This window comes from Pelodiscus sinensis, chromosome 29 (genome assembly GCF_049634645.1).
Source record: "Pelodiscus sinensis isolate JC-2024 chromosome 29, ASM4963464v1, whole genome shotgun sequence".
NCBI lineage: Eukaryota > Metazoa > Chordata > Testudines > Trionychidae > Pelodiscus > Pelodiscus sinensis.
In genome coordinates this window covers 10,508,828-10,536,800 of record NC_134739.1, presented here as the reverse complement: position 1 = coordinate 10,536,800, position 27,973 = coordinate 10,508,828, and the positions used below count along the sequence as shown (strand labels likewise).

The 27,973-nt window shown below is 46.4% G+C and overlaps 1 protein-coding gene across 4 annotated transcripts in view; it reads right to left on the bottom strand.

Moving 5' to 3' along the window:
* The window catches only part of CCR7 (C-C motif chemokine receptor 7), a 31,084-nt gene extending 11,468 nt beyond the window's left edge, over positions 1 to 19,616 (bottom strand). The window contains exons 1-3 of one of the 4 annotated variants that reach the window (XM_075911227.1): positions 19,460 to 19,616; positions 18,761 to 18,836; positions 3,462 to 3,511 (exon numbers count right to left, since the gene is read on the bottom strand). In XM_075911227.1, coding sequence (XP_075767342.1) covers positions 3,462 to 3,503 — 42 coding nt within the window. In that variant the 5' untranslated portion in view covers positions 3,504 to 3,511; positions 18,761 to 18,836; positions 19,460 to 19,616. Of the gene's footprint in view, positions 1 to 3,461; positions 3,512 to 7,062; positions 13,613 to 17,546; positions 18,729 to 18,760; positions 18,837 to 19,459 lie in introns of those variants that run through there. The other 3 variants (XM_075911228.1, XM_075911226.1, XM_075911229.1) reach the window with 3 other exon arrangements.
* Positions 19,617 to 27,973: the final 8,357 nt, after the last annotated feature.

Genomic DNA, 27,973 nt, shown 5'->3' with positions numbered 1-27,973 from the left:
GCTCTGGGGAGCAGAAATCTTGCTTGCACAGGGTGAATTTGCACTAAGGTCTGAGGGGTGACACTAGCCCAAACAAGTTGGCCAAAGCTTCCATTGACCAAGAAAACAGCTGGATGCTAAAGCTGGACAAAGGAGTTGGATTCCTTATAGATATTCAGGATGAGAGGGTCCAACTGGCATTGCCCACTGCTCATTCACTCAGTGCCGCGGCCTAGATTTTTTTGTAACGCTGCGGTCTCCAATGTACTAATATTTTGCTGTCCTTTTTGTTTTAAATTAAACCGGGGTTGCAAGTGTGCTTTGAATGACTAGCCTTCTCACAGAATAGCCCATCCCACTAAAACGGAGTGCGCTGTACAAACGCTAGCTTGCACAGTGATTCAATTACAAAATACACCCACATGGTAATGCCCCCTTGGAATGTAGACAGGATAGGTATTGCCAGTCACAAGGCTTCAAAATTTGAGGCAGTCTCTGCCCACAAAGTCTTGAAATTGGCCTAAATATTTTTTTTTTCCAAACTAAGGGTCCCAGTTGACTTCTAGATTTTGGGGCATGGGTGGTGAGTGATGCTAGAACAGGAGGGAGGCAAGCGCTCCACCCCTGTCACCTGAGGCCCTGCACCTGCCACCCAGAATTCCCATGGCAGCTAAGCCTTCCTCCACTGTAGGGGCTTTAGCCCAGGGATGAGAGACAGCAGGTAGTGCAGTCCCAGCCTTCCCTGACCCTGGGGAGGGCAGGCAGTGTGTGCCCCCCCCCAAATACAAGTGGTCCCCTGGCTGTGTAGTGGGTGGTTCCCTGGAACACAGGTGGTGCTTGGCCCCAGCCTGCATGAGGCTGAAATGCAGGCAGCCTCAGAAGAGGAGCTGTGCTGAATGGGGGGGGGGGTGTCAGCTGGGCAGTTTGGGAAGGCATTGCCTTCCCCTGCCTCTTATACCCTCCACCCATGGTTTGGCCCCCTGACGGGCCATGTTTTCAAGCTTTGCCTGGCAGCCCGGAGTCCTACAAGCATTGCCCGTTTGCACAACGAATGCTATCGTGCTTTCCGGATTCCCCCCTGGCCGGGGCCAGGGCTCTAAGAAAAGCCATCAAGCAGCGCGAGATCTAGAACGGTGAGAGCAGGCAACACCAAAATGGTGGGGAAAGCCCAGATGTCCTTAGCTGCTTTCTGGCTCTCCTAGATTTGCATATCCCAAAGCAAGAGGGACCCAGTCTAGTCAGACCCCCCCCCCACCCCCCGGGTAAAACAGGCCAGAAAACTTAGAATCATAGAATCTTAGGGCTGGAAGAGACCTCCGGAGGTCAAAGTTCAACCCCAAAGAAGGGCTAATCCCAACTAAATCATCCCAGCCAGGGCTTTATAAAGCTAGGGATGGAGATTCCAGCACCACCCTAGGGAACCCATCCCAGTGCTTCCCCACCCTCCTAGGGAAATAGCTGTTCCTAATGTCCAACCTAGACCTCCCCCTCTGCAACTTGAGCCCATTGCTCCTCGTTCTGCCATCTGCCACCACTGAGAACAGCCTCTCTCCAGCCTCTTTGGAACCCTCCTTCAGGTAGTTGAAGGCTGCTCTCAAATCCCCTCGCTCTTCGCTTCTGCAGACTAAACAAGCCCAAGTCCCTCAGCCCTCTCCTCATAAGCCATGTGCTCCAGCCCCCTCATCATTTTGGTTGCCCTCCGCTGGACCCTCTCCAACACGTCTACATCCTCTCTGTAATGGGGGGCCTAGAACTGGCCGCAGTACTCCAGATGTGGCCTCCCCAACTTGCATAAAACAGCCCCCTGCCTTGGTATCCGGACTAGGAATGGGTCTGTGGAGCAGCAGAATGGAAGAACTTGGGTGTGGTTGTGGACAGGCTCCGTGGGGGATCACATGACTGACTGCCCCCCAATGACTTTCTGTAATAAAACAATAAGGGGATCACTGCAGCCGAGACAAACATCCAGAGAGTGAAGCTGCCAGGAAGTGAGTGGCGACTCACAGAGTCCCCTGCTGCTTTTCACTCAACTTGTCCGCCCACAGCAGCCTGGAGAGCAGCGTGAGCTTGTGATGCCTGCCTGAACCCGCTTTTCTCTGTCCCTCTCTCTCCCTGCCTCCCCTCCCTTTCGCTCTGTGCAGAGATGAAAGGCTTCCCCTCTGGGTGGCATCTGCCTGCCTTATCACCCTGCATCTTTGCACGCTTGCTCTTCGTCGCGTCCCCGCTTGGCTTCCACCACATCCTGCATGCACCTGAACCCGCGCCACCTGAAGTGAAAGGGGAAAGAAGCCCACCGCAAACCCTTTCTTGTTTTGCAGAGCCCCTTGCAGGCTCGTGCTAGGGCAGGAGGGGGCACTCCCGAGGGTACAGCCATGCGTGGAAGCTGCTCTTGGCACACAGTTCAGAACGGACAGGTCAGCAACGCCTGGGTCTCTTCTTATGGGTTTCCTTTCTCCAGCTCTCGTTTTACTCTGAACTGGAGGAGGAAGAGAACAATGGCGCTGGAACTATTTTGGGGGTGGGGGTGCTGAGTCGTACCCCTCTTTAGACCTGTTGAGATCATGTTGCCGACTCTCCCAGGCTGTAAACAGTGTCTGGTCTGTCTAGTCTGGGACAGTGGGCATCACTCACTGTTCCTGGCTGCGGCCATGGCTGGGGGCAGCTGTAGAGCCCTAGCCAGTGGTGGATAAAGGGGGTGGTGGGCTGCAGATCCCACAGCAGGGCCAGTGGGCAGTGGAATCCCGATGGCCAGTGGAACTCACGTGGCCAGTCAAACCTTGGGGAACTCACAAAGCCTCGGGGGCTGGCAGGCAGCAGGACCTTGGGGGGCTTGGCAAAGCACATGCAACCCTGTGGGGGCTGACCAGAGGCCAGGACCTGGGGCTGGAGGAACCATCCATGGGGCCAGCTCTCAGGTGCAAAACCTGGGGGTGCTGCAGCACTCTCCACACGCCAACTTCCCACGCCTATGGAAGAGAATGAAGGAGGATTCATGGCAGAGGAGGAATTTTCCTCTTCTTCCAATGTGCCCCAATCCTGCAGCCCTTTCTCACAGGAGCAAAGGCTGTAGTGTCAGGTAGCTATGAACAGATTTTTCCAAAGAGCTCACTACCCAACATGTGGGGAACCTGGCTGCTTGCTGAGAGCCAAAAATGGGAGCAAGGCTGTTGGTATGAAAACACTTCTGGAAATCACAACCTTAATGGTGATAGAAATGTAACCTTAATGGTCACTTTGCATTCTCTGTCTGTCTGTCTGTCTCTTTCTCTCTCTCTCTCTGTCGGTCTGTCTGTCTCTCTCTCTCTCTCTGTAATAATTCAGAGAGTTGTTCCGTGAATTGTCCCCACTTTGTTTTAGGGGCCATGTAGTTTCTACCAGAATCACTTTTGTCAATCAAAGTTACCTGCACCTTCTGCTCTGCCTTCAGTGTATGAATGCAGCTAGATTTTAACCAGGCCATCTTTTGTTTTTAAACTTCTTACCTGGAATATTAAGGGAAGACTCAAAACCGCTGTCACCGTCATCTGTTTACCTAGAGAAGGAAGAGGCACAATATTATTGGTAGCAATTAGGAAGGGTTCCCAGGTAATGTACACTTGTTCTAGAAATAAACTTTGAAAATGGTCTCCAAGCTTTAACATAATAAATTGCACAGCTCTAGCATTTCTCATCCATGGATTCCCACAGCATTTGACAAACCTTGTTAAGCTTTCCACAGATGGATAAACTGAGGCATAACAAAGAAGTTAAATTCCAGACAAGACTCTGACGTCCCACTGAACCCAATGAGAGGAGCTGACCTTTGAGGATCCTGGCTTAGTTGACAAACCCCAACTCACACAGCAAGTCAATATCAGAGCAAAGAATAGAAACCAGATGTTCTGCATCCAAGCACTTAAAGACCCAATTAATCTGTCCTTGGTTTATCTAGAAATGTGGTTTATTTTGAAAAACAACAAGTAGTCCTGTGGCACCTTAGGGTGTGTCTAGACTACAACTCTCTGTCGACAGAGAGATGTAGATTAGGCACATCGAAATTGCTAATGAAGCCGGGATTTAAATATCCTGTGCCTCATTAGCATAAACATTGCCCCCGCTTTTTTTCAAAATGGAGTTTTTTCGAAAAAACCCCAAACCCGGCCGTCTAGAGGCGGATCTGTTGAAAATAAACCCTTTTTTGATGGATCCTGTAAACTTCATTTTTTGAGGAATACAGGATCTGTCAAAAAAGGGTTTATTTTTGACAGATCCATGTCTAGACTGCTGTTTTTTTCCGAAAAAAACTCCGTTTCGAAAAAAAGTGGCAGCCATGTTTATGCTAATGAAGCGTGGGATATTTAAATCCCTCCTTTAGTAGCAATTTCGATGTGCTTGATTTGCAGCACTCTGTCGACAGAGAGGTGTAGTCTAGATGTAGCCTTTGAGACTACCAAAAAATATAACTGTATAGTATCATGAGCTTTCATGGGCAAACCCCATGTTATAGTTATTTCTTTACAAAAAGTCCGTGGGGTTGTGGATGCAGTCTCTCACCAGTCCCACAGACATGCCTCATCACGGCGGAGCCAAAGCATACAAAAACCACACAGCTGCATCTGCGACCCACCCCCTCCTGTGACAGAGGAACTGGCCCCCCCACAGGATACATTTGATGGAAGCTGGCTGAAATTTATGAAGCCGCTGCCTGCTGAAGCGGGGGAGGGAAGTGTGAATTCTGAACCAGGAGTGAGGTGCTCAAACCATCGCAGGCGAGCAGCTTTTCCTCCTGTGGTTAATGAAGTTGCACAGGCCAGTGAAAGCATTTTGCTTTCCGCTGTGTATAACGGACTCTGGTTTCTTACCTCAGCCTCCAGTCATCTGCTGCCTAGGTTAGAAGTGGATCCAGCAAGGCGTGCATGCTCTCTGGCTCTAAGAGGAGCGGAGGATGCAGCCCATTTTGGCTGTGTAGCCAAACCTTGGACAGAGGGGGCTCCTCCATCCTTCTCGGGAGCTGGTGGGTTTGTGACGTCTGCAACCTCCTGATATTTAGCGCTCACGTCATGCTTTTTTTTTCCCCCAGGGTTAACCAAGTACAGTAACAGCCCTGAGGCTACATCTAGGATATGTCTAGACTACACCTCTCTGTCGACAGAGAGATGTAGATTAGGAATGTCAAAATTGCTAATGAAGTGGAGATTTAAATATCTCATGCTTCATTCGCATAAACATGGCAGCCACTTTTTTTCTAAATGGAGCTTTTTCGAACCCCCCCCCCCCCAAAAAAAAACCCAAAATGGCAGTCTAGAAGCGGATCTTTCGAAAATACAACCCTTTTTCAAAAGATCCTGTAAACCACATTTTAGGAGGGATAAGGGATCTTTCAAAAAAGGGTTGTATTTTCAAAAGATCTGCGTCTAGACTGCCGGGTTGTTTTTTTTTTTCGAAAAAGCTCCATTTCGAAAAAAAGCAGTGGCCATGTTTATGCTAATGAAGTGCGAGATATTTAAATCCCCGCTTCATTAGCAATTTAGACAGGCCTAACCTATATCTCTCTGTTGACAGCGAGATGTAGTCTAAACACAGCCCTAGACTGCAGGCTTCTTTTGGAAGAATATTTTTCCAGAGGAGATCTTCTGGAAAAGCTTATTTCAAAAGAGAGCGTCCACACAGCAAAAGCGTAACGAAAAAGCGATGTGTTTTTTCGAAAGATAGTGTCCACACTGATTGGCAGGGCCAGCCCACAACATTTTGGCATCTGAGGCGGGGAGCTCAAATGACGCCCCCATGCCCCCTCACTTGGGCAGGTCTCAATTCTCTGGGTCCTAGTGGCACCATCCCACCCCACAGTCTGGCACCTGAGGCAGCTGCCTCAGTTCACCTCATGGTAAGACCAGCCCTGCTGATTGGACGCTATCCCGCATTAAGCTTGATGACTTTGGACAGAGGGGCCACCAGGGCACCTGTGCTTTTCCCTGGAGGCCTCTCCTTTCGAAAAAACACTCTCTTCTGTGTCCAAACACACCTTTTTTCGGAAAAAGGCTTCTTCCTCATAGAATGAGGTTTACCGCTGTCAGAAAAACCCCTCCATTCTTTCGACCTTCTGTTGAAAGAACGCAATAGCAGTGTGGACGTAAGTATTGTTTTCCCAGAAAAACGGCTGTTTTTCCAAAAAACCCTGCAGTGTGGACATACCCTGAGAGACAGATGCTATTTTACCAATGGGGAAATTGAGACTTGAAGTCAAGAGATTTGCCCAAGGTCACTTGTCAAGATACTGGTAGAGCTGCTAATGACCCATCGGTTCACAGCCCTTTGTTTCTTCCCATAGATCATGCTGCCTTTGTACCTTTAAACCCACTCATTACTGACTTTGAATTACTCATTCATTCCCATTGATGTTACCATCCTCCTCAGTGTTTAGCTGAGACCATAACAAGGTTCAAAAAAGAACAAGCTAAATTGATAGAGGATAGGTCCAGGATGCAGGAATGGAGTCCTCTGTCTCTGTTTGCCAGAACCTGGGAATGGAGTCAGGGGATGTATCACTTGATAATTACAACATAAGAACCATACTGAGTCAGACCTAAACTCCACCCAGCCCCGTGCCCTGTCTGCAGACAGTGGTCAATGCCCGATGCCCCAGAGGGAGTGAACAGAACAGGGAATCATCAAGTGATCCCTCCTCTGTCTCCCATTCCCAGCCTCTGACAAACAGAGGCTAGGGACACCATTCCTACCCATCCTGGCTAATAGTCATTAATGGACCTAACCTCCATGAATTTATCTAGCTCTTTTTTGAACCCTGTTAAAGTCCTGGTCTTCACAACATCCTCCGGCAAGGAGTTCCACAGGTTCACTGTGTGTTGCATGAAGAAATACTTCCTTTTGTTTGTTTTAAACCTGCTCCCTGTTAATTTCATTTGGTGACCCCTAGTTCTTGTGTTATGAGACCAAGTAACTATCTTTTCCTTATTCACTTTCTCTATACCTGTCATGATTTGTATAGACCTCTAGCATATCCCCCCTTAGTCTCCTCTTTCCTAAGCTGAAAAATCCCAATCTTTTAAATCCCTTCTCATATAGCACCCGTTCCAGACTACTAACCATTTCAGTTGCCCTTTGCTGAACTTTTTCCAAAGCCAACACGTCTTTTTTGAGATGAGGTGGCCACATCGACATGTAGTGCCTGTTCTGTTCATTCCCTCTGCGGCACTTGGCCTTGGCCCCTGTTGGAAAATGGGATTCTGGGCTAGATGGACCTATGCTCTGATCCAGTCCGGCAGTTCTTTCTGGGGCTGCTGACGGTTGTTTATCTGCTGTGCCTCTGCAGTGCCAGTTTGTGCCCATCTCAGCTCTGGGAAGCTCTTGAGCAGTATCTCCTGGGCGCTGGGAAGATGTAGATCCATTATTTCAAGTGTCTGTTGCCGCACTGCCATCTGTAGGACCTAGTCTGTAGTAGACACATAACGGCATCGTTGCTCACCCGTGGGCAAAGATCGGCAAGAATGTTGTAGGTTGTTTCATGTTGCACAAAGGAGGCTTTGTCTCCCTAGAGACCCGTGAGAAAGTCACGATTCTCCTCTTCCCAGAGCCCTGTGTGAGCTCACCACAAAGTTTCTCAAAAGTTGAGGCCTTGGTTGGAGATGCAACATGGGCAGGGAGGGCCAGGGCTCCAAGGTGGATCTGTGCTTTCCATCTCCCAGGCTGGTGCGCCTATATTCAGCATCCCCATATGTGATGTCAAGAAGGAATTTCCCTCTGGTCAGATTGGCAGTGATCTTGTGAGGGGAAAAGGGCTGTTCCACCTTCTACTGCTGCATGTGGGGGGCAGGATTATCTGAGTAGACCTCACTTAATCTTTTCCCGGCCCCTGTGGTGGCCCAGTGAACCTCGGTATTGCTCACTCTCTGCCTGCCTCACATACCAGTTGGGTCTTGTGTGAGTGGTCACACGTCAGTCTAATTTCAGTGCTTGGGTGTGGAGTGTGGGTGTTAGTGGCCTGGTCATCCCCGCTGGCCTTAAACTCCATGGTTCGTGTTGAAAACTTGCACTTCCCTTCATTTCCATGGACCCCGGCTCTCTCGTGTGCTGTTTCAGTCCTGAGCTCTCCTCACCCAGGTGTCCTTCAGTCCTGATTAGCAGCATGTCCTGCTGGCCCACGTCGGGGACTTCCACAGCTTCCCACCTGAGCTCATCCCTCCCCCTTGTTATTCCAGCTCCCAGACGTCCTGTGACCTAGGACAATTATTCCTGGGCATCTTCCCTTTTAAACAAGCCGTCCAATGCTGCTGCACAGCTCCGGGATGTCTCACCTAGCCCTGCCTCCGCAAAAGTCCATGAGCTGAGATTTGCATGTGCAAAGTCTGATTCTGTTGCGGGTCAGGTCGGGGTTGTGTTTGCCCTGAACCTCCAGAATATGGAGTGGGTGGAAGATCCTTACAGCGATACAGAGCCTTTCCCTCGAGGGATTTCAAAGAGTTATCAAACGGGGGCAGCTGGAATGGCTCTACTCACTACTGAGAGTAGTCACCCCTGACTGAACCACAGTGCATAGGGCAGGAAACATGGACGGTGCCCAGAAAGGGCTGATGGAAACCAGTGAGGCAGAATCCAGTTACTTGGATTTGGAGGGGACATGGAGGCGACACCCCAACTCTTCCCAGAGGCCCAGTGGGATCTTTAGTGATTTGTGAGGCCTTTTCCTGTTTTTAATTCCTCCAATGCAGCCCCTCCTGCAGGGCTGCCCTTAGGATGCATGGGAACCCAGGCAGTACTATGAAACTGGCATCCGAAGGTAGCCAGAGGCAGGGAAATTATGATTTTTTAGGGATGTGATTTTATCATCTTCAGCAACACACTAATGAGATATTTTAAAGCAAATTTTAAACTGAAGTCCCATGAATTAACACAATAAGGCTTTGTCTACACTGGCATGCTGTGTCACCAAAACCTGCGTTTTGAGAGCGTCTACACTGCAAATGTTGCCAAAACTGGGTGTTTTTCACAATAAACATCACAAAAACTTCCACCCTGGTGAGAGACTCTTGTCTTTTCCCCTCCCTTTCTTGTCAGCTAAGAGCCAGTGTGGACTCTACTGTTTGTTTTTTCAAGAGAACCAGTATCCCACAATGCCTGCCCTGATGGCTGTGCTCAACATTTTGTGGTCTCTGCTGCCCTGCAAGCATATCCCCTTCCCCTTTCAAAGTTCTGGGAAGTATCTGAAAGTTGAGGGAGCGGCTCCATTTGGGGAACAAGCAAAGAACAAATCATTGGAATGCTCCAGTTCTGCCCTGCTAGGAACACAGCGGCGGGCAGATTCTGCTGTATGGGTGGGGTGGGGGCTGGAAAGACGGCTATGCTGCTTTGACATTCCTCAGCACAGAGAGCTTAATCCTAAGAAGCACAGGGATCAGCTCTGCCTTCCCACAACACTGCCTGGTGAGATGCTTCCCCACAATGCTTTGCTCTGTCTGTGGAAAGGGTGCTAGCAACGTGGCCATGAAATATCAGCAATGGAAAAATGGAAAGCGGATAAACTGGTTTGACCATTTTTCACTTTTGGAGACTTTTGCATGTCAAGACAGTGCAGACATAGCCTAAATGTGGAAATGGACAGCATAGACCTGGGGTTGGAAAATATGAAATGGCTTTATTACCAAAAGAATGGCTCTTCCAGAGGGTCAGTGTTCTGCTAATCTCTCTGGCAGGCTTTGTCACTTTTAAATTACCTAGACCCCTTTGGGGAAAGCAGTTCTACAGAACAGGGATAGGAAGAGGCAGGTGGATGGACATTAAGACCCAGCGGTGCCCCCAAATTTTCAGGTGCCCTACACAGCTGCATATTCTGCATTTGGTTAAGGATGGCTCTGTCCTCCCCCAGCATGCAGCCTCCTACCACCAGGTTGTGGTAGTGGTTGAGAAATGTAGAGGACACTGCATCTCTCATCAGCTACTGACCAGATCTGCCCCCGCTTGACCTCAGTGGTCTGGTTTTCGCTCAGGATAATGAGGAGCTGTTGCTAAAATTGTCTCAACTAACCATTTTTGGCTAGTTCATCTATATCACTTTCCTTTATAGAGCCCATTTTGCTTTCCTTAGGGGCTTTCAGCATCCCTTGAATTCCAAGATCAAGGAAAAACTGCTTCAACAAACCCCCAGAGCAGTCAACAAGCCCCAAAAGACCAACTCAGGAGACAACTTCTTCCCACCTGGCTTCCTGAGTGAGTCCTTTTCTAAGGGTAGTGGGCACAGGAGCCCACTCACCTATCTTGCTAACACCACTGCTGGGAGCCAAACTTTCCAAAGCCTTGTGGGGAGCGAAAGTGACTGGTAGGAGTGGGGTGGAATACAAAGAGGAAATGAGCCAAACAACTGCTTGAACTCTGGAGTTTTATGGGCATGTGTCTGTCTTTTCTTTTTTTTTTTCTTGGTTCTGGGTGTTTTCCCAAAGTTTCACCTCTCAAAATACTATTAGAAAGTCCCTAGAAAGTCCTGCAATGAAAAAACTCTCAACCACTCACAAATAAACAAAACAAATACAATATCCAGGGCAGGGAACTAATTCAGACGGGAGGCCCAGAGCTGCCCTCCAGCTCCTTTGGCTGTTTTCTGTACATGCTCTTCCACCACTTGGTCTTTCAAATGCACCACCTCAGTCCAGGAGACCTACACAGACAGACTTCTAGACCAGCCTGGCTCCTCTTGGATACACTCACGGGAGCAGTGATTCCCTGCTGAGCGCAACTCATCGTGGATCCTACCAGCCTCGCAGTTGGGAGTTGGGTACCAGCTGAGAGCTCTTTGCTCCTTCTGGAGACAGGTTAAAAATGCTCAGCGTTGGCCCACCTCTGCTCCCATTAAGTCTCTGCAAAACATCCATTACTATCATGGGGCATAGGGGAGACCAGTGCTGGCAATCTCGTCCCACCTCCCCCCGCCACTAACGTATGCATTATACTCTGGATCAACCATGACATATCTCATACCAGACGAGGGAAGGCATCACAGCAAGGGGCGGGAACAGGAGGTAAAAAAGAGGCATTTGTATTCATCTTCACAGCCTTTGCAGGAGTAAAGGCTTGGAATAAGGAAAAGGAAACTTTAGGCCAAACATCAAAGAAAATCTCTCCAGAACTTGAGCAGTATTTGGCTGTAGAAGAGTCTCCCACGCGAAGTAGCAGAAACCCCATTAACGGGGCATTTAAAACTAGACTGGAGGCAGCCCTGCGGAATGGACCAGAGAACCATCCTACATAGACTCTTGCGCAATGAACCACAAGGAACCTAAAGGTCTGCTCCACCCTCACCTTCTATGAATCTACCACTCCTACATCCGGGTGGGCTAAGACGGTGGCTGCCCAAGGTGTGGAGCAACAAGGAGTCAGGGAGACCACTGGATTTTCAGACGACCGGGAAAGACTTTGAACAGTAGCAGCAACAAACCCAATAAACTCAGCAGAAAACCTGCCTTCTCTTGCAGAGGAGAGTCCACAGAGCGAACAATCCTTTTGCACTAGCCAGAAACACCCAGCCTGAGATTCAAAGTCAGGGACATAACCCACATGTAGATGAAGGGTCCATTTACACTGCACAGTAATGCAGTGCGGTTAGTCTTACCCAGACTAGCTAGACCCATGAAGTTGTAGCAGCACAGGATTCAGTGTGGGCTAACCATCCCAATACAAGCCCGTTGGGGACCCTACCTCCGCACCAGGGTGCTGAAGGGCATGGCACCCCATTTTCGCTGCTATTGTCCTCACTAATTAGATTAAAACAGTCACAGGAGGCATAACTATGCTAACAATCGTACCTTCATCGTACCTAGCTATCACCTTTGGAAAATCATGGGAGACAGGAGTGATTCCAGAAGACTGGAAAAGGGCAAATATAGTGCCCATTTATAAAAAGGGAAATAAGAACAACCCAGGAAACTACAAATCAGTTAGTTTAACTTCTGTGCCGGGGAAGATAATAGAGCAAGTAATTAAGGAAATCATCTGAAAACACTTGGAAGGTGGTAAAGTGATAGAGAACAGCCAGCATGGATTTGTAAAGAACAAATCATGTCTAACCAATCTGATAGCTTTCTCTGATAGGATAATGAGTCTTGTGGATAAAGGAGAAGAGGTAGATGTGGTATACCTAGACTTTAGTAAGGCATTTTGTGGAGAAATCCCTGTAATATTATCACTCTCATATAACTTTGTGTTAAGATCTTGTCCTTTTCGATATATCTTTAAGTGTTCTATAGAATATTTGTAACATTTATCCTATAACTTTGTATTAAGAGAAACTTTCCATGTAAGAAAAAAAATGTCTTTTGAGCTGTCCCCTTTCCTTGATTGTCCTGTTGAACTAAATGAGGTGTGAATGGAGAATAAAAGGTGAGCACCTCCAGCAGCAGTTGCAAGGGTGGAGAAGGTCTGGGAGCCAGATCCAAGACAATACCTGTAAAGTGAGCTCATTAAGAAGACTGGACATACAGACACTTGGGAGTCAAGCAGCAAATGCCTGCCCTTGGAAGAACTCTCTTTGAAGCAGCATTAAGAAAGGCAAGGTGATGACTAATTGGCTGCATGAGAGGGATAAATAGGAAGCATCTTGCAGAGGGACCCCTGGTTTTCGTCTTGTCAACATGGGAGCATCAATCCGGATTGGCAGAAGCCCAGTTTCACCCCTCCCCCATCTAACTAATCTGGCCAGTGCAGTTAGGGGGAGCAGCTTTTGGTAACAACAAGATGGAGTGTGCTTGTGTGTGTGTGTGTGTGTGTGTGAGTGCATGAGTGTAATGTATCATATGCATATGATAAGTATTGATTGATCTATGTATGTTCAATAAATGTGGCGTGTTGCCTTATTCCCCTGAAAAAGATCCTAGGTGCTTCTTTTAAGCACAACTATTTGATGTGGTCTCGCATGATATTCTTATCAATAAACTAGGCAAATACAACTTAGATGGGGCTACTATAAGATGGGTGCATAAATGGCTGGATAACTGTTCTCAGAGAGTAGTTATTAATGGTTCTCAATCCTGTTGGAAAGGTATAACAAGTGGGGTTCCACAGGGGTCTGTTTTGGGACCGGCTCTGTTCAATATCTTCATCAACGATTTATATATTGGCATTGAAAGTATGCTTATTAAGTTTGCAGATGATACCAAGCTGGGAGGGATTGCGAGTGCTTTGGAGGATAGGGTCATAATTCAAAATGATCTGGACAAATTGGAGAAATGGTCTGAGGTAAACAGGATGAAGTTTAATAAAGACAAATGCAAAGTGCTCCACTTAGGAAGGAACAATCAGTTTCACACATACAGAATGGGAAGCGACTGTCTGGGAAGGAGTATGGCAGAAAGGGATCTAGGAATTATAGTGGACCACAAGCTAAATATGAGTCAACAGTGTGATGCTGTTGCAAAAAAAGCAAACATGATTCTGGGATGCATTAACAGGTGTGTTGTGAGCAAGACACGAGAAATCATTCTTCTGCTCTACTCTGCACTAGATAGGCCTCATTTGGAGTATTATGTCCAGTTCTGGGTACCACATTTCAAGAAAGATGTAGAGAAATTGGAGAGGGTCCAGAGAAGAGCAACAAGAATGATGAAAGGTCTAGAGAACATGACCTATGAGGGAAGACAGAAGGAATTGGGTTTGTTTAGTTTAGAATAGAGAATATTGAAGGGGGACATGATAGCTGTTTTCAGGTATCTAAAAGGGTGTCATAAGGAGGAGGGAGAAAACTTGTTCATCTTGGCCTCTGAGGCTAGAACAAGAAGCAATGGGCTTAAACTGCAGCAAGGGAGGTTTAGGTTGGACGTTAGGAAAAAGTTCCTAACTGTCAGGGTGGTCAAACACTGGAATAAATTGCCCAGGGAGGTTGTGGAATCCCCATCTCTGGAGATATTTAAGAGTAGGTTAGATAAACGTCTATCAGGGATGGTCTAGACAGTACTGGGTCCTGCCATGAGGGCAGGGGACTGGACTCGATGACCTCTCGAGGTCCCTTCCAGTCCTGGTATTCTATGATTCATTTGTGGTGTAGGGCACACCAGTGGGCTAATGCAAGGGTGGGGAGCCAGCTGCAGTTCCCTGCTTAATTTGATTCAGCCCACAACAAGCCTCTGTGTTGCAGGCTGGAAGCCTTGAACCTCGGTGCCTCTCCTCCATGGGGCTGGAGCACTGGCCGGCTGGAACGGGCCAAGCCCTCATGCCCTGAGTGAGGGGTTTTTGGGGGTTGTTTTGTTTTGTTGTTTGTTTTTTTGCTTCTCACTTGGGAGCAGATCAGGTGAGTGAGGTGGGTTTTTGTTTGTTGATTTGTTTTTGTTTTCTTCTCCTTTGGGAGCAGGTAAAGGAGATTTTCGGGTCAGTGGCCCCTGACTCCCACCCCTGGCCTAATGCAATGTGCATTTGTGGGCTTGCCTTCATGTGCCACATTCCAGCAGTGTAGCTGTGCCACCGTGGTACTTCAGTGACAATGACATAGCACCGCTGAGACAGGACCAGTTATTCTGCCTCCCTGAGAGGCAGCAGCTATGTTAATGGGAGAAGTTCTCCTGTCAAAACAGCACCATCTACATCGGGCCAGGTTGGTAGCACCTAGGACCAAGTTGGCACGCCATCTCGTGGGGGTGGTTTTTTTACACCCCTGAGCCATGCATTTTTACCGATAGACGTCTATGGTGTAGATTTGACCTGTGTCTCATATAGGATGCTGTAAGGTAGAAGCTGCTTCTGAGGCCCCCCTCACACTTTTCAAACGTTGTGACTTTCAGGAAAACAGCCAGTTTGTTTCTGAGAACGAATGGCTCATCAGTTAATTAGCATACTGGTATTTCGTGTGGGAGCGTCAGTGCCTGTTGTTCCCTTATCTCGCTCTCTCTCATTCTGTCACTCATCTCTTGCCATGAAGGCCTAGCGCCCTCATTTCAGTAGCGAAAAGGACTAAGGAGATATAACTGTGCCTTTCATCTCATGCACTCGCCACCCCTTGTGACAGAAACCAAAAATGAACCCTCTTTCCCCACCCTCTCATGGAAACAGTGAACCACACAAGAGCTACTGAGATAAACAGATGAGCAGAAAACCCATTCTTAAAAAAAGTAACTTGTGTTTTCTGCCCTAAGTGCTGTATCAGTAAGAATCGCTAAGCCCCAGGCTGGATAGGCACTTACACCCAGTGTAGTGCCAGTGCCCTAATTGTGCTATGTGGACAGTTAAGCACGTGTTGACGTGCCTTGCCAAATCAGGCCTTAGGTCCCTTGAGCCAGAGCCTGCTATCTTTATGCAACGGAGCAGGGATTTTTAACGTGAGTAAGCTTTGCAGGCTGGCGTTCCTAATGCAGAATCTAGTGTGCAGTAGGCGTTAGGGTACCACAGGGCACGGTCCTCCCTGTCATCGCCCCATATTTATCTAAGAAATTCTTTCAGTTAATAGCTTTCCTCCTTTCCCTGCCATGTCAGGAGTCTCTGTCTTGGACCTGCACTGGCTCAGCTCAAACCACGCGTGTTAGATAATAGCTGCCCCAGAGCCTTGCCTTATGTTTGCCCTTTATTATTTGCAGTTGGTGCTCATGTAAGGCATGTGCTACTGCACTTTCAAAAACTCCTTAGAGAGGAAGCATGGTCTTATACTTGAGACTGGACGGAGATACAGACTGAACCTTTCTAGTCCAGAATCCTCAGGACTTGACCAGAGAATTTGCCCAACCATGGCAGGTCAATATTGTCTAGTGGCATGACCAACACTTCCACTGCTTACTGGGCTCTTGGAAGACATTTAGGAGTAAACTAGAGCTAAATAACAGCACTGAACATTGCGAGCCAGGACTGGTGTCTGTAAACAAACTTTCTGGGACCACAGGAAACTTTTCCCCCACTCTCGATAAATGGACATCCAGCTAACTGAAATCATGCCGGCCTACGGATGTTGCTGGACCAAGGAGTGCTGGATTAGAGAGGTTCAACTTGTATAGGAAACCTGTGTTTGTTCCCAAGCGCCATCACCGTCTCCCTGCGTGACCTTGGGAAAGCCTCATTATTTTCTGGCAGCTGTTTTGCCGTCTCCTAAAAGGGGAAAACACTCCCTGGCACCTACCTTTTCTCATCTTGCCTATTATGGGTGGGATTTTCCGGAGCATAATGGAATTCAAAGATTCCGTTGAAATTGTTCTCTATGGGCACAAGGGAACTCAGATGGGGTTTTTAAACGCTACCGGGAGGCATGTCACAATAACGTCCCCCAGGCTGCTGTACTGGCAGGTGCCAAAAGGCCTAGGGAAGCCTTTTAACTCCCTATTCATTCCAGAGTTTGACTTGAAAACATGGCATGAAGACAAGAAGCAGGACCAACCTCCTCAAAGCAAATTCCAACCATCTGCAGATGCTGGGAGACTTCATTCTTCTGTACTCTGGTTTCTCTGTCCAGTATCTCAGAGCAGATCTTGCCCTGAATCTTTACCACACTCTCCCCTACTTATAGCACTGACCCCATCTATTCATTCCCAGAAAAACAGGGGTATTTTCAAGCCCACTTTGCTTAATTCATCTGCAAAGCGCTTCAACTGTCTGCTTTCTTCTGTCACCATTCCACCTTCTCTGTTGTCTTCTCTCCTCCTCCCCCACCTCTCTTTGCCCTCTTCCTTCATTCACTCACTCACTCACTCACCCCAGAGTGCTTTTCTTTGCAAGTGTTTTGAGTAATAAAGAAAGCCGAAAGAAGAACATTCAAGAGCAAGCATCAGGAGGAAGGAAATTACTTGAGCAGAGCCGGGAGTTTGAAGGATAAAAATATCTGCTACATCTCTGATCCCACTGCTCTAATTTCCTATGTGTTAACCCTGTGGATGCCATGAAACCACTGAAGGCAAATCTGAAACAGGTTCTTGCAAGGCAGTCCCAGGCTAGAATGAGAGTCTTAAATGTGGACAGAAACAAGCTGTAAGCTCTCTCTGGGAGCAACGCTGATGCCATATCCCCCTCAGCAGACAGTGCCAATGCCTGCTGCTTCTCATTTTGCTGCATAACAATGAAACCATTCCTGGAAATACAGCTCCAACTAGATTCATTCCCACACCAAGTGACTCCAAAAGAACAGCTCTTCGCGTGGATCCAAGGACCTAAAATGGCTTTGTAGACCTTCACCAACAGAGCCCCTCTGAGAGAGGGAACCATTTAAAAATGATCCCCACTTCAGCCATAAGGAAATCAAGGCACAGAGAGAGGAGGTGACTCACTCTAGGCTGCACAAGGGAGTCCGTGGGAGAGCCAGGAACAGACTCCAAACCTCCGCACGCCGAGTCCCCTGCTCTAATCACGGGAGTGTGTCCACGCCACACTCGGGAGAAAGAATCCATTCTCATTTAAAAAGAGGAAAATTAAGTAGTTTTTACAATCGGGCTAGAGAGATGGGAGGAAAATTAAAACCATTTAAAACCAATATTTGAAATAGACATTTATAAAGAAATATTTCCAGGGAATGCCCAGCCCTCTCAGCATCACTTGGAATGACACAAGCAGCATCCCGAAGAGGGCAGATGAAAACGAGTACCTGGGTATCTCTAGCCAAAGGATGGAGGAGAAGCACTTACCACTGTCCATGGTCTGACTTCTGCTGGTGTTACAGTCTCAGGGTGAGTGAAAGCACCATAGACTCCAGTGCCGTGTCAGAGGGAAGCATTTCTTGACAAGGGTCGCATTTAAGGAACTCTGACTTTTATACCTTCCCCACTACAGGAGCACATGACACACTTGGCGCTGCTGTGATTTAGCTTATGCTCCTCCTACCTGCCCCACCGAGCTGTGCCTTTCAGGGGAGCACAGCACACGGTGAAGTGCACCGGGAGGAAGTCTGTTGCCGGGAGCTGAGGTTTCCCCAGAAATAAAAGTCTGCCCTTGCGCTAGTGCGCAAGGAGGGGGCTGTCTCTAAGCGGGGAGGGCTTGTTGCTCTTTGGTTACTTCGTCACCGCTGTACGTTCTGCTCCTTGTCTCTAAATGCTCAACAGCTTCCAAGCTAGGAAAGGCGTTTCCTCCTCCTCCTTTCATTAGTTCTCTGTGGTTTGCACCGTCACCTGATAAATATCTCGCCACACACAATCTGTCTTGAAAGGCTCCGGGTGTATGCAATTCCCCTGCTCCATCCTCACTTCTGCATCAGTACAGGTATTTCAGAGAAATCGCAGATTCCTCATTCCTTTCCAAGAAGGCCAAAGATCAGTTTCCTCAACACTTCCTTGTGGGACAGTGTTGCTGCAGGAGTTTTGGATGGTGAAGGATGGGGCATGCCTCCTTTGGCCAGATTCTTCCTTTATGGCCATTTCCTCCAAGACGTATCAGTATACAGGAGAGACGCAAGGTAGCCCCTGAACATGCTGTCTCTGCAGAACTTCCAACCCCTACTAGTGAGCATGAGGAAAGAGTCTCTTCAAGTTAACTATCAGGCACATTGCAAAGGTGAAGCAAGTGAGAACTTTGCATTCAGTTGCCCATGCTGGATTGCATCACTTGCTCCTTGAAGAGACTTGGCTTCCAACAGCGATCATCAGTGTTCCCTCTATTTCTGCCCCCCCACTCATGTGTGGAATAATTTTTTTTATGCACACCAAGGTGCACCACTACTAAAAACACACGATGCTGGCTCTGGACACTTGGCTAATCAGCTGGGTGGCATTGAATCTCTCCTGGGAGGTTGCCCAAGTGCTCATCCACAGGTAACACAGGCTGTCAATCCCAGGCTAGTTCTCTCTCACACAGAAAGGGCCAATTACAACGAGGGTGCGACCCCCATGGACTTTAATATACTTACACCAAAGATGAACTGAGTCCAATGTCTGGAACCGTTATGCTGGCAAATTCAAAAGTTTTATCCTGCAAGTTTTCCACTAATGGTAAGTGAGGGAGAAGAAAAAATATTATTCACAATCATTTCTGTGCAAACTTTGTAAAGCAGCTTTTTTTTTTATAAGATATGGCACAAGACACGTGCAGAACACACAAAAGTCAAAAGATAGTAAAGTGTGTAAACCTCAGTGAGGTTTACAGTCCTCACTTGGGACAAGATACAAAATTCACATGTGGCTTTCTTAGCACACACCTCTATATTGTGAGTCACTTGCTCTTTCTCTCCCATATTTTTCTAGTCTCAGAGGGGTAGCCATGTTAGTCCGTAACTTTACAAACGAGTGGTCCCGTGGCACCTTAGAGACTAACAAAAATATATAGTATAATGAGCTTTTGTGGGCAAAACCCACTTCCTCAGATGAGCTGAAGTCTTAGGACTCTGTAATAGATCCATTTAGCAACTGAGTCTGATACTTTTTCTTTTGACTACTCAACATGTAGAAGCAGGTATGCTACCTACGAGAGAAATATCCTTCCCCTCCCCCTCCTTACACACACACACTTTTTTTGGGTACCTTTTCCTGGAACGAGGTCTGAAGAGGAAACCACATTGTAGGGTTAGGTAAAATACTTAGAAATGGTAGGTACAAAGGTTTTGACTTACACACTTTTACTGTACATAGGAGCAAGTAGAGGTGGCAGAATAGTCACATTCTTCTCATCCCCAGCACTGTGACCAGATATTTAGGACTTAACCTGTGCTTAATGCCGAGGATCAAGACAGAGGGATGCTAGCTGCGGTCAAAACCAATGAGAGTGGAACTGTCAGCCAGATGTTTGCAGTTTCTTCTGCAGCTTCCTGTATGCTCATCATGGGTTGCCTTCAAAGCTGCTGCTTCTACAGGCTAAATTGTAGGTTGTCAGAGACGAGTGAATCTATGTAAATAACTTTCTGCAAAGCGTGGAGAGAAATTTTAAAAATAACAATGTACAATGTGCTCTTTGTCTTCAAGTTTCAAAATTTTACCGCCCCTGTTGCTTAACAGCCATGTTCATGAGGTTTTTTTCTCCCCCCCAAATGAGATTTTGTTGGTGACCACTAGCTCAGAAAACCCTACTGGGCTTTTATTGCTGTCTTTTATCTGTGAGCATGGGTACACTGGTCCCTCGGTACCCCTTCTCCAGGACTGTCCTGTTCAGCTTACCATAGTTTACAGATAAAGCAGTGAGGAAGAGGTTAACATAAGAACATAAGAACGGCTGTACTGGGTCAGACCAAAGGTCCATCTAGCCCAGTATCCTGTCTACCGACAGTGGCCAGCACCAGGTGCCCCAGAGAGGGTGGACCGAAGACAGTGATCAAGCGATTTGTCTCCTGCCATCCCTCTCCAGCCTCTGACAAACAGAGGCCAAGGACACCATTTTATCCCCTGGCTAATAGCCTTTTATGGACCTAACCTCCATGAATTTATCCAGCTTCTCTTTAAACTCTATTATAGTCCTAGCCTTCACAGCCTCCTCTGGCAAGGAGTTCCACAGGTTGACAACACGCTGTGTGAAGAAGAACTTCCTTTTATTAGTTTTAAACCTGCTACCCATTAATTTCATTTGGTGTCCTCTAGTTCTTCTATTATGGGAACTAATAAATAACTTTTCTTTATCAGCCCTCTCCACACCACTCATGATTTTATAGACCTCTATCATATCCCCCCTCAGTCTCCTCTTTTCCAAACTGAAAAGTCCCAGTCTCTTTAGCCTCTCCTCATATGGGACCCGTTCCAAACCCCTACTCATTTTAGTTGCCCTTTTCTGAACCCTTTCCAAAGCCAAAATATCTTTTTTGAGGTGAGGAGACCACATCTGTACACAGTATTAAAGATGTGGGCGTACCATAGTTTTATACAGGGGCAGTAAGATATTCTGTGTCTTATTTTCTATCCCTTTCCTAATAATTCCTGATAGAAATGTAGCCGTGTTAGTCTGGGGTAGTTGAAGCAAAATGCAGGACAATGTAGCACTTTAAAGACTAACAAGATGGTTTATTAGATGATGAGCTTTCGTGGGCCAGACCCACTTCCTCAGATCAAATAGTGGAAGAAAGTAGTCACAACCATATATACCAAAGGATACAATTAAAAAAAAATGAACAAATATGAAAAGGACAAAGCACATTGCAGAACAGAAGGGGGATGCGGGGGGGTGGGAAGGGGGAGGAAGGAAGGTAAGTGTCTGTGAATTGCTGATATTAAAGGTAGGGAGAGTGCCTTTTGTATATATGGTTGTGACTACTTTCTTCCACTATTTGATCTGAGGAAGTGGGTCTGGCCCACGAAAGCTCATCATCTAATAAACCATCTTGTTAGTCTTTAAAGTGCTACATTGTCGGGCATTTTGCTAATAATTCCTAGCATCCTATTTGCCTTTTTGACCACCGCTGCACTCTGAGTGGAAGTTTTCAGAACCTTTCTGGGAAGGTTCATGTCCCAGGCTATGTCTAGACTGTAGGCTTCTTTCGAAAGAAGGTCTTCCAAAAAAACTTCTTCCGAAAGAGACCGTCCACACTGCCAAAGCACATCAAAAAAGTGATCTGTATGGACGCTCTCTCGCATTTAAACTGTAATTACTTTGGACAGAGTGGCCACCAGGGCACCTGTGCTTTTTCCTTTTTCCTTTTTCCTCTTCTTTCGAAAGAACTCCTCTTCCCTGTCCACACATGCCTTTTTCCGAAAGAGCTCTTTTGGAAAAAGGCTTCTTCCTCGTAGAAAGAGGATTACCAATGTTGGAAAAACCCCTCCGTTCTTTTGATTTTTTTCAAAATAACATGATTGCAGTGTGGACGCATGAGAAGTTTTTTTGGAAAAAACAGCCGTTTTTCTGAAAAAACTCTGCAGAACAGACATACCCACCAGTGGTGATGATAGTGTCTGGCTGTGACTGATTTCAGTAGTCCCTCTGCCAGTGGTGTCTGTAGATGGATGTTCTGTAGGGAAAACTGATAAGGAAGAGTGTGGTTATCCAGTGCCATATCTATTCCTCTGTTGCCCTTGACACTAGTTCTTTGGACTGACGGAAGTCTCAAGGTGGAAAGGGTAGATTATGAGTGTTCCCTTTATCGAGGTAATAGATCTGTTTCTGTCCTTAGTGGCATGGTCCATTGCTGCTCCTAGGCTACTGGATGACTGTACTAGCTCAAAATGCTTCTTATCATTTTTCAAATAGTGGGACCTGCCCAGGAACTCAGGCCCTTCTTGAGTTAATGGAGATTGCCTATCTCCTAGAACTGGAAGAGACCTTGAATGGTCATTGAGTCCACTCTCCTGCCTTCACAGCAGGACCAAGTACCATCCCTGACAAATTTTTACCCCAAATCCCCTCCACAAGGATTGAACTCACAACTTGAGGTTTAGCAGGCCAATGTGCAAACCACTGAGCTATGCCTGCCCTCCCCCAATATGCTTCAATCCACAGAAACCTGATGCTTATCTCCAGGCTGGAGGCTCCTCAGAACCTTCTGCTCAAGTGGAGGAGCCTATACAGCTTACACTTCTTATCCAGTTCGGGGTGCAATTCAAAGTACTGATGATTACAGGTGCTAAGATGACGTCTGAAATTCAGATTATGCAAAGTTATAAGAAACTTTTCACGCCTGACTCTGACCCGATGAAGTCACTGCCAGTTAGGAGAAGAGAGAATGCGCTACGTGAAAATCCAAATTAATATTTTTTTTTCAAGAAAACCACATGAGAGAGAGGATTCAGGAACTGACAGATATATCACGTTAGAATTGCTGATTATTAATTCCAGTCAGGACTGCAGGAAAAGAAGAAATCAGCATTACAATTCATTCAATGAAAATTCTAAAATTAGTCAGGAATTTTCATGAAAATGATTTTTTGGTGGGACCCCCCTCCAACACACAGTTTCCACAAAATTAGAATCTTCTACAGGAAATTAAAAATAAATCCAATCCAAAACTTGACCAGAAACATTTTGGTTTATTGCAATGAACCAAAAATTTTTGTTTCCAATCAGTTCAACATTAAATTGCATCTGCCTAGGATGTTGTAGTGCCTCAGGGGAATTGTAGTTCAGCTATTTCAGGCCCCCATTCTCTTCTATGGGCTGTATTTCTTGGCTGGACTACATCTCCCATGATGCACTGAACCATGTGATGCATAATGGTAGTCAAATACCTGCTGTGCATCATGGGAGATGTAATCCAGCCAGATTGCTCTCTATAGGCCAGGCTATGATGGCAGAAGGCCTTTGAGCGAGCCTCTTAAGAGACTCTGTGCCATCCAAGATATTACTCTGCATCTGTCTATCTGACTCAAAAGGAAATGCTTCCAAATTTTTCACTCCACAAAATAGTTAATATTTTCACTTTTTGTCCCAAACACATGTTGAAATGTCATAGAATAAAACTGAAAAGGACCTTGAGACGTCATCAAATCCAGTCCCCTACCCTCACGGCAGGAACAAGCACCTTCTAGATCATCCCTGATGGATATCTATTTAACCAGCTCTTAAATATCTCCAGTGATGGAGATTCCACAACTCCCCCTTGGCCTATAGTGTTGCCAGGTGTCCGGTATTTTCGCCTCCTGTCCGGTAAAAAAATTCAGAGAATACTGGACATATGAGATGTCTGATATTTTCTGAATTTTTCCCCAGCCAGGAGGTGAAAATGCCAGGCACCTGGCAACTCTACAAACACTCAGTGCCCGGCCTCCCCCCCCTCCCCTCCGCCCCGACCCCCAGCACCCCCAGTTCCTCGACCCCAGCCCCCATGCTTACCTGGTTCCCCAAGGCTTCCCCTGGGTCTTAATGCTCAACTACTCCCCTGTTCCTATGCCTGCACTCACTCTTAAAGGGGACATGCTGTTTTATTTTAATTTTTTTTTTTTTTTTGCTCAACAACTTTGTTTTCCCTTCAACATATTATTTTCCTGGTGTGTTTTTTTTTTTTTTTTTTTGTGTGCGGGGGTGGGGGGGTGTATTCAGTATTTTTGTTTCAACCGTCTGGCAACCCTATTGGCCTATCAGAATTTTCTATCAGCTGGAAATTCCAATTTTTGCTCACTGACACTTATTTCCAGGTACTGAATGGCAAAGAATCAGCCAAATTGCACTTCATGGATTATCTCATAAAATGCACAGTTTTGTTTTGCCAAGTAAAACTCTAAAGGCCAAACTCAAACCTTGGACATGCTTAGCTTTGCCCTACCTCCCAGCCCTTTCTGTAGGGCCACATATTAAGGAACTGTGGAAGAATGCCTCTGGATGCAGGGGGGCCCAGACCACCCACCCTCCTGGTTGCCCTCTGTCCCAAATGGGAAGATTTCTCCTCTAACCACTGAAGGAAGCCCAGATTAATCTAGACTGGGAAATCAACAAGTCACTAAGCAGTGAGGGGGAGAATTTCGAAAGCTACTTATGTGCCCAACAGCCACTGAGTTTCAGTAACAGTGAGGTACTTAACTGTCTTTGCCATCTGCCCCCTAAATGAAAGTGCAGTGAAGCCTGTGGTGACAACCCTGTCATCTCCCAATGTACAAAATTACCCTTTCTATGCCCGAGAAGTACAGAAAATTCCCCACGCTCAATCAGACGCATAGAAGAGCCAAAATGTCACATCACTGGATTTGCTCATCAGCAGTTTTGCTTCTAATTTCGTAAATATTCCTGCCCATTCTCAAGCTGTTTCTACAGCGTCTCGAAAAAAAAATCCTTGGAAAAAATCAGTTTAACTGAAGACAGTGGTCCAGTATGCTCTTCAAACAAGCAAAGTAGCAGAAGTGAAAGCTCCGGGGAATACTTGACATTAAAAGCCAGGGCAAAGTGGGCATACATCAGCCATGGTGTAATTTTAGGGGATATCCTAAAAGATCAGCTGAATATTATCTCATGATGTGGTTATTACAGTGACACCCAACCACCCAAAGGAGGAAGTGGGCCTCTCTGCATAAGCAGATTTTGCCAGAGTCAGTGTCAGGCAGTTTGCCAGAAGGATTTTGAATACCAGCTAACCACAAATCCATTAGACTCTGTATTTCCTGTTGGTCAGCCATGTGTAAAGGGCACACACATGCTGTCACTGGGAATCCACCTCCCTCCCTTCAATTATGTTACTTCCCTACTCTTTAGTTCTCTTTTTAAGTAGAATAGTCTGGCGTGGGATTATATGGAGCATGTGTGCTGTGGTGCGGCCACAGATGCCCCCTTGGGATTGTCCCCCAGTGTGCTAATATTGCCACTGACGTCTGCCTTTTTGTTCTCTGGGGCGCCCGATCAGCATGCCTGCTAAGCTGTGTGGCAGCCTAGCTTCACAGGTGATTAATCAACTCTGCCCAGGCAGTTGATCAGGGCTCCATGCATGGAGCTTAGGGGGAACACTGCTCCCCACCACCCTGGCCTTCTTAGCCAGATCCTCTGGTCTCCCACAGACAAGGCACAGATTTGGAGTTATCACCCCGGTAAAGAGCCTTGCAGATTCTGAAACATTTCAGCTCTGGGAGAATGCATTCCTAGGGCTCAGCACTCAGGAAACCAACCCTCAAAATGGATGAAACCCCCAAATAAATCCGTCTTGCTTTGTGTAAAAGTTTCACACAGAGAAAGCTCATGAGGATGTTCATACTCTTCATCAATAAAAGAAAGAGATGCAGATTGGTTGCTCCCTCCAGGTAACAGCTATTTACACTGGACCTGACAGTAAACATTTTGGTTAAGTACAACAAAGTAGGATTTAAGTGGCTGCAAGTGAAAACAGCCAGATCAATGTAAGTTAGTAAATTAAAATGAACAAAAACTCTCAGCTCGCTCTAATTCAGTAAGAAACTTGTTATAGTCAAATTCTTACCCTGAACAGTTGTTCTTATTTCAAGTATAAGCTTCAAGTCAGACACATAGACTTGTTACTCTGATTTGGATCTCCAGCTGTTCAGAGTTTTTTGCGCCTTCTCATGATGTGCCAGGCTATTTTCCAAGCCAGCCAAAGACAAAGTGCTGATAGCATCCCGTTGCTTAAATAGTCTCTTCCCCAGGGCAGGAATCTTTTGTTTGGATCCCCTCTTCCCATGGAAAAACACCAGGTTCAAAATGGATTCCAGTATCAGGTGGTATGGTCACATGTCTTTCTAGACCAGGGGCAGGGAACCCATGGCCCAGGGGCTGGATGCGGACCCTGGCTTGCCAGGATCTGCCCCCCAAAGCTCAGGTTCCCCCCCTCTGGAGATGGTGCTCCAGAGCCCCCTTTTATCCGCCTGCAGGGCTAGAGCACATAAAATATACTAGGCTGTGCTCTCCTAGGCACACCATGTATCCCCTGGAGCCACGTCAGTAGGGGTTGCTTTTTTTTTTTTTTTTTAAACTTTTCACTTGTGTGTGGCCCCCAACTGATTTTTCTGTGGGTCAGCAGCCCCCAACCCAAAAAGGTTCCCCAACCCTGCTCTAGACCAACCATCTGTGGACACTCAAGGCTGTTGAAAAGTTGTTCCGTTGATCACCAAGCCATTTGACACCTTGTGCGCCAGTAATGGCTCTTGTTAGCACATTTAAAACTATAAACAGATTCACCCTTCATCTTTCTAACTTCTCATACAAGGGTGATACATGCACCAAAACAGGATATTCAAATGCAGCAGAGTGTAACATTAAAATGAATAGGTTACATGAGTATTTTGTTTAAAGCATATTCGAGTTCTGCATATTTGTATTCACAAGCCAGTTTTCATAAAGTATGGGGGGAACTGTCACAGTATGGATTTTAAGGAATAATGTAGTGCTTAAAGCAGATGACTTTCCTGTTTCTTCCACTGACATGCAGTTTTATGATGAGCAGACCTCTTGGCCAATTCTCTGCACATTTACCCAATGCCCACATGCCAAGAGAAGTGACTCTCAGACTCTTACATTTGTGTCATGATATGAACTGTCCATAGCTGCATTAGACAAAGCTGCCAGGCTGGCAGCTGTAGGAAGGTCAAAGAGCAAGGGCACCATTTGGGGGGTGAGGGGAGGCAGTAGCCACCCCTTCCCAAATTTGAACCCCTGGATTTCATACTTAAGGTCTGCTTAAAGTCCATGCTCTGACTCCAGAGGTAGTTTTTAAATGCAACAGAGTTTGAGCTGCTTGCATCTTTGCCTTTGGAACAGGGAATTTGTTATGAAAAGAGGGAGATAGGGTGATTAAAAAGCAAAAGGCTGGGCATTCCATTGGAGATCATTAGGCCATCATGAAAACACTGCCAGGTACTCCACTTAAAAGACATGGGGGGGGGGGGGGGGGAAGAGTAGGAATGAATGTCGTGCTGCTAGAATTTGCATTTAGATTACTGTGTTAAACTTATAAATGTTCTTGAAAAAGAGGTGAACAGTGACTAATCCAAAGCTGACTGCAAAGAGTTACAAAGGGATCTCACAAAAACAGGTGACTGGGCAACCCAGGGGTAGAAGGAATTCAGTGTTGATAAATGCAAAGTAGTGCACATGGAAAAATGTAATTCTCAGAGATACAAAAATAGCTCTCACCACTCAAGGAAAAGATCTTGGAATCGTTGTGGATAGTTCCCTAAACACATATATTCAATATGCAGTGGCCGTTTAAAAACTAAAAAGCTAACAGAATTTTGGGAATCATTAGGAAAGGAACAGATAAGACAAAATACCATATGGCTTCTATATAAAGTCATTGTTTGCCCACATCTTGAATACTGTATGCAGATCTCGTCACCCCATCTAAAAAAGAAAGAGCAACAGAAATGATTAGAGATAAGGAACAGCTTCCATACGAGGAAAGATTAATAAGGCAGGGACTTTTCAGCTTGGAAAAGAAATGACTAAAGGGTAGGGGGATATGTTAGATGCCTAGAAAATTGTGAATGGTGTGGGAAAATAGAATAAGGAAATGTTATTCATTGCTTCACTAACCTAACACAAGAAGCTGACCCAATCAAATGCATAGGCATCAGATTTAAAACAAAAGAAATCACTTTTTCACAGTTGACTTGTGGAACTCTTTGACAGGAGATGGTAGAAAGGCCCAAACCATAACAGGGTTCCAATAAGAACAAAATAAGTTCAAGGAGAATAGGTCCATCAATGGCTACTAGCCAGAATGGGTAGGAATGGTGTCCCTAGCTTCTCTTTGCCAGAAGCTGGGAATTGGCAACAAGGA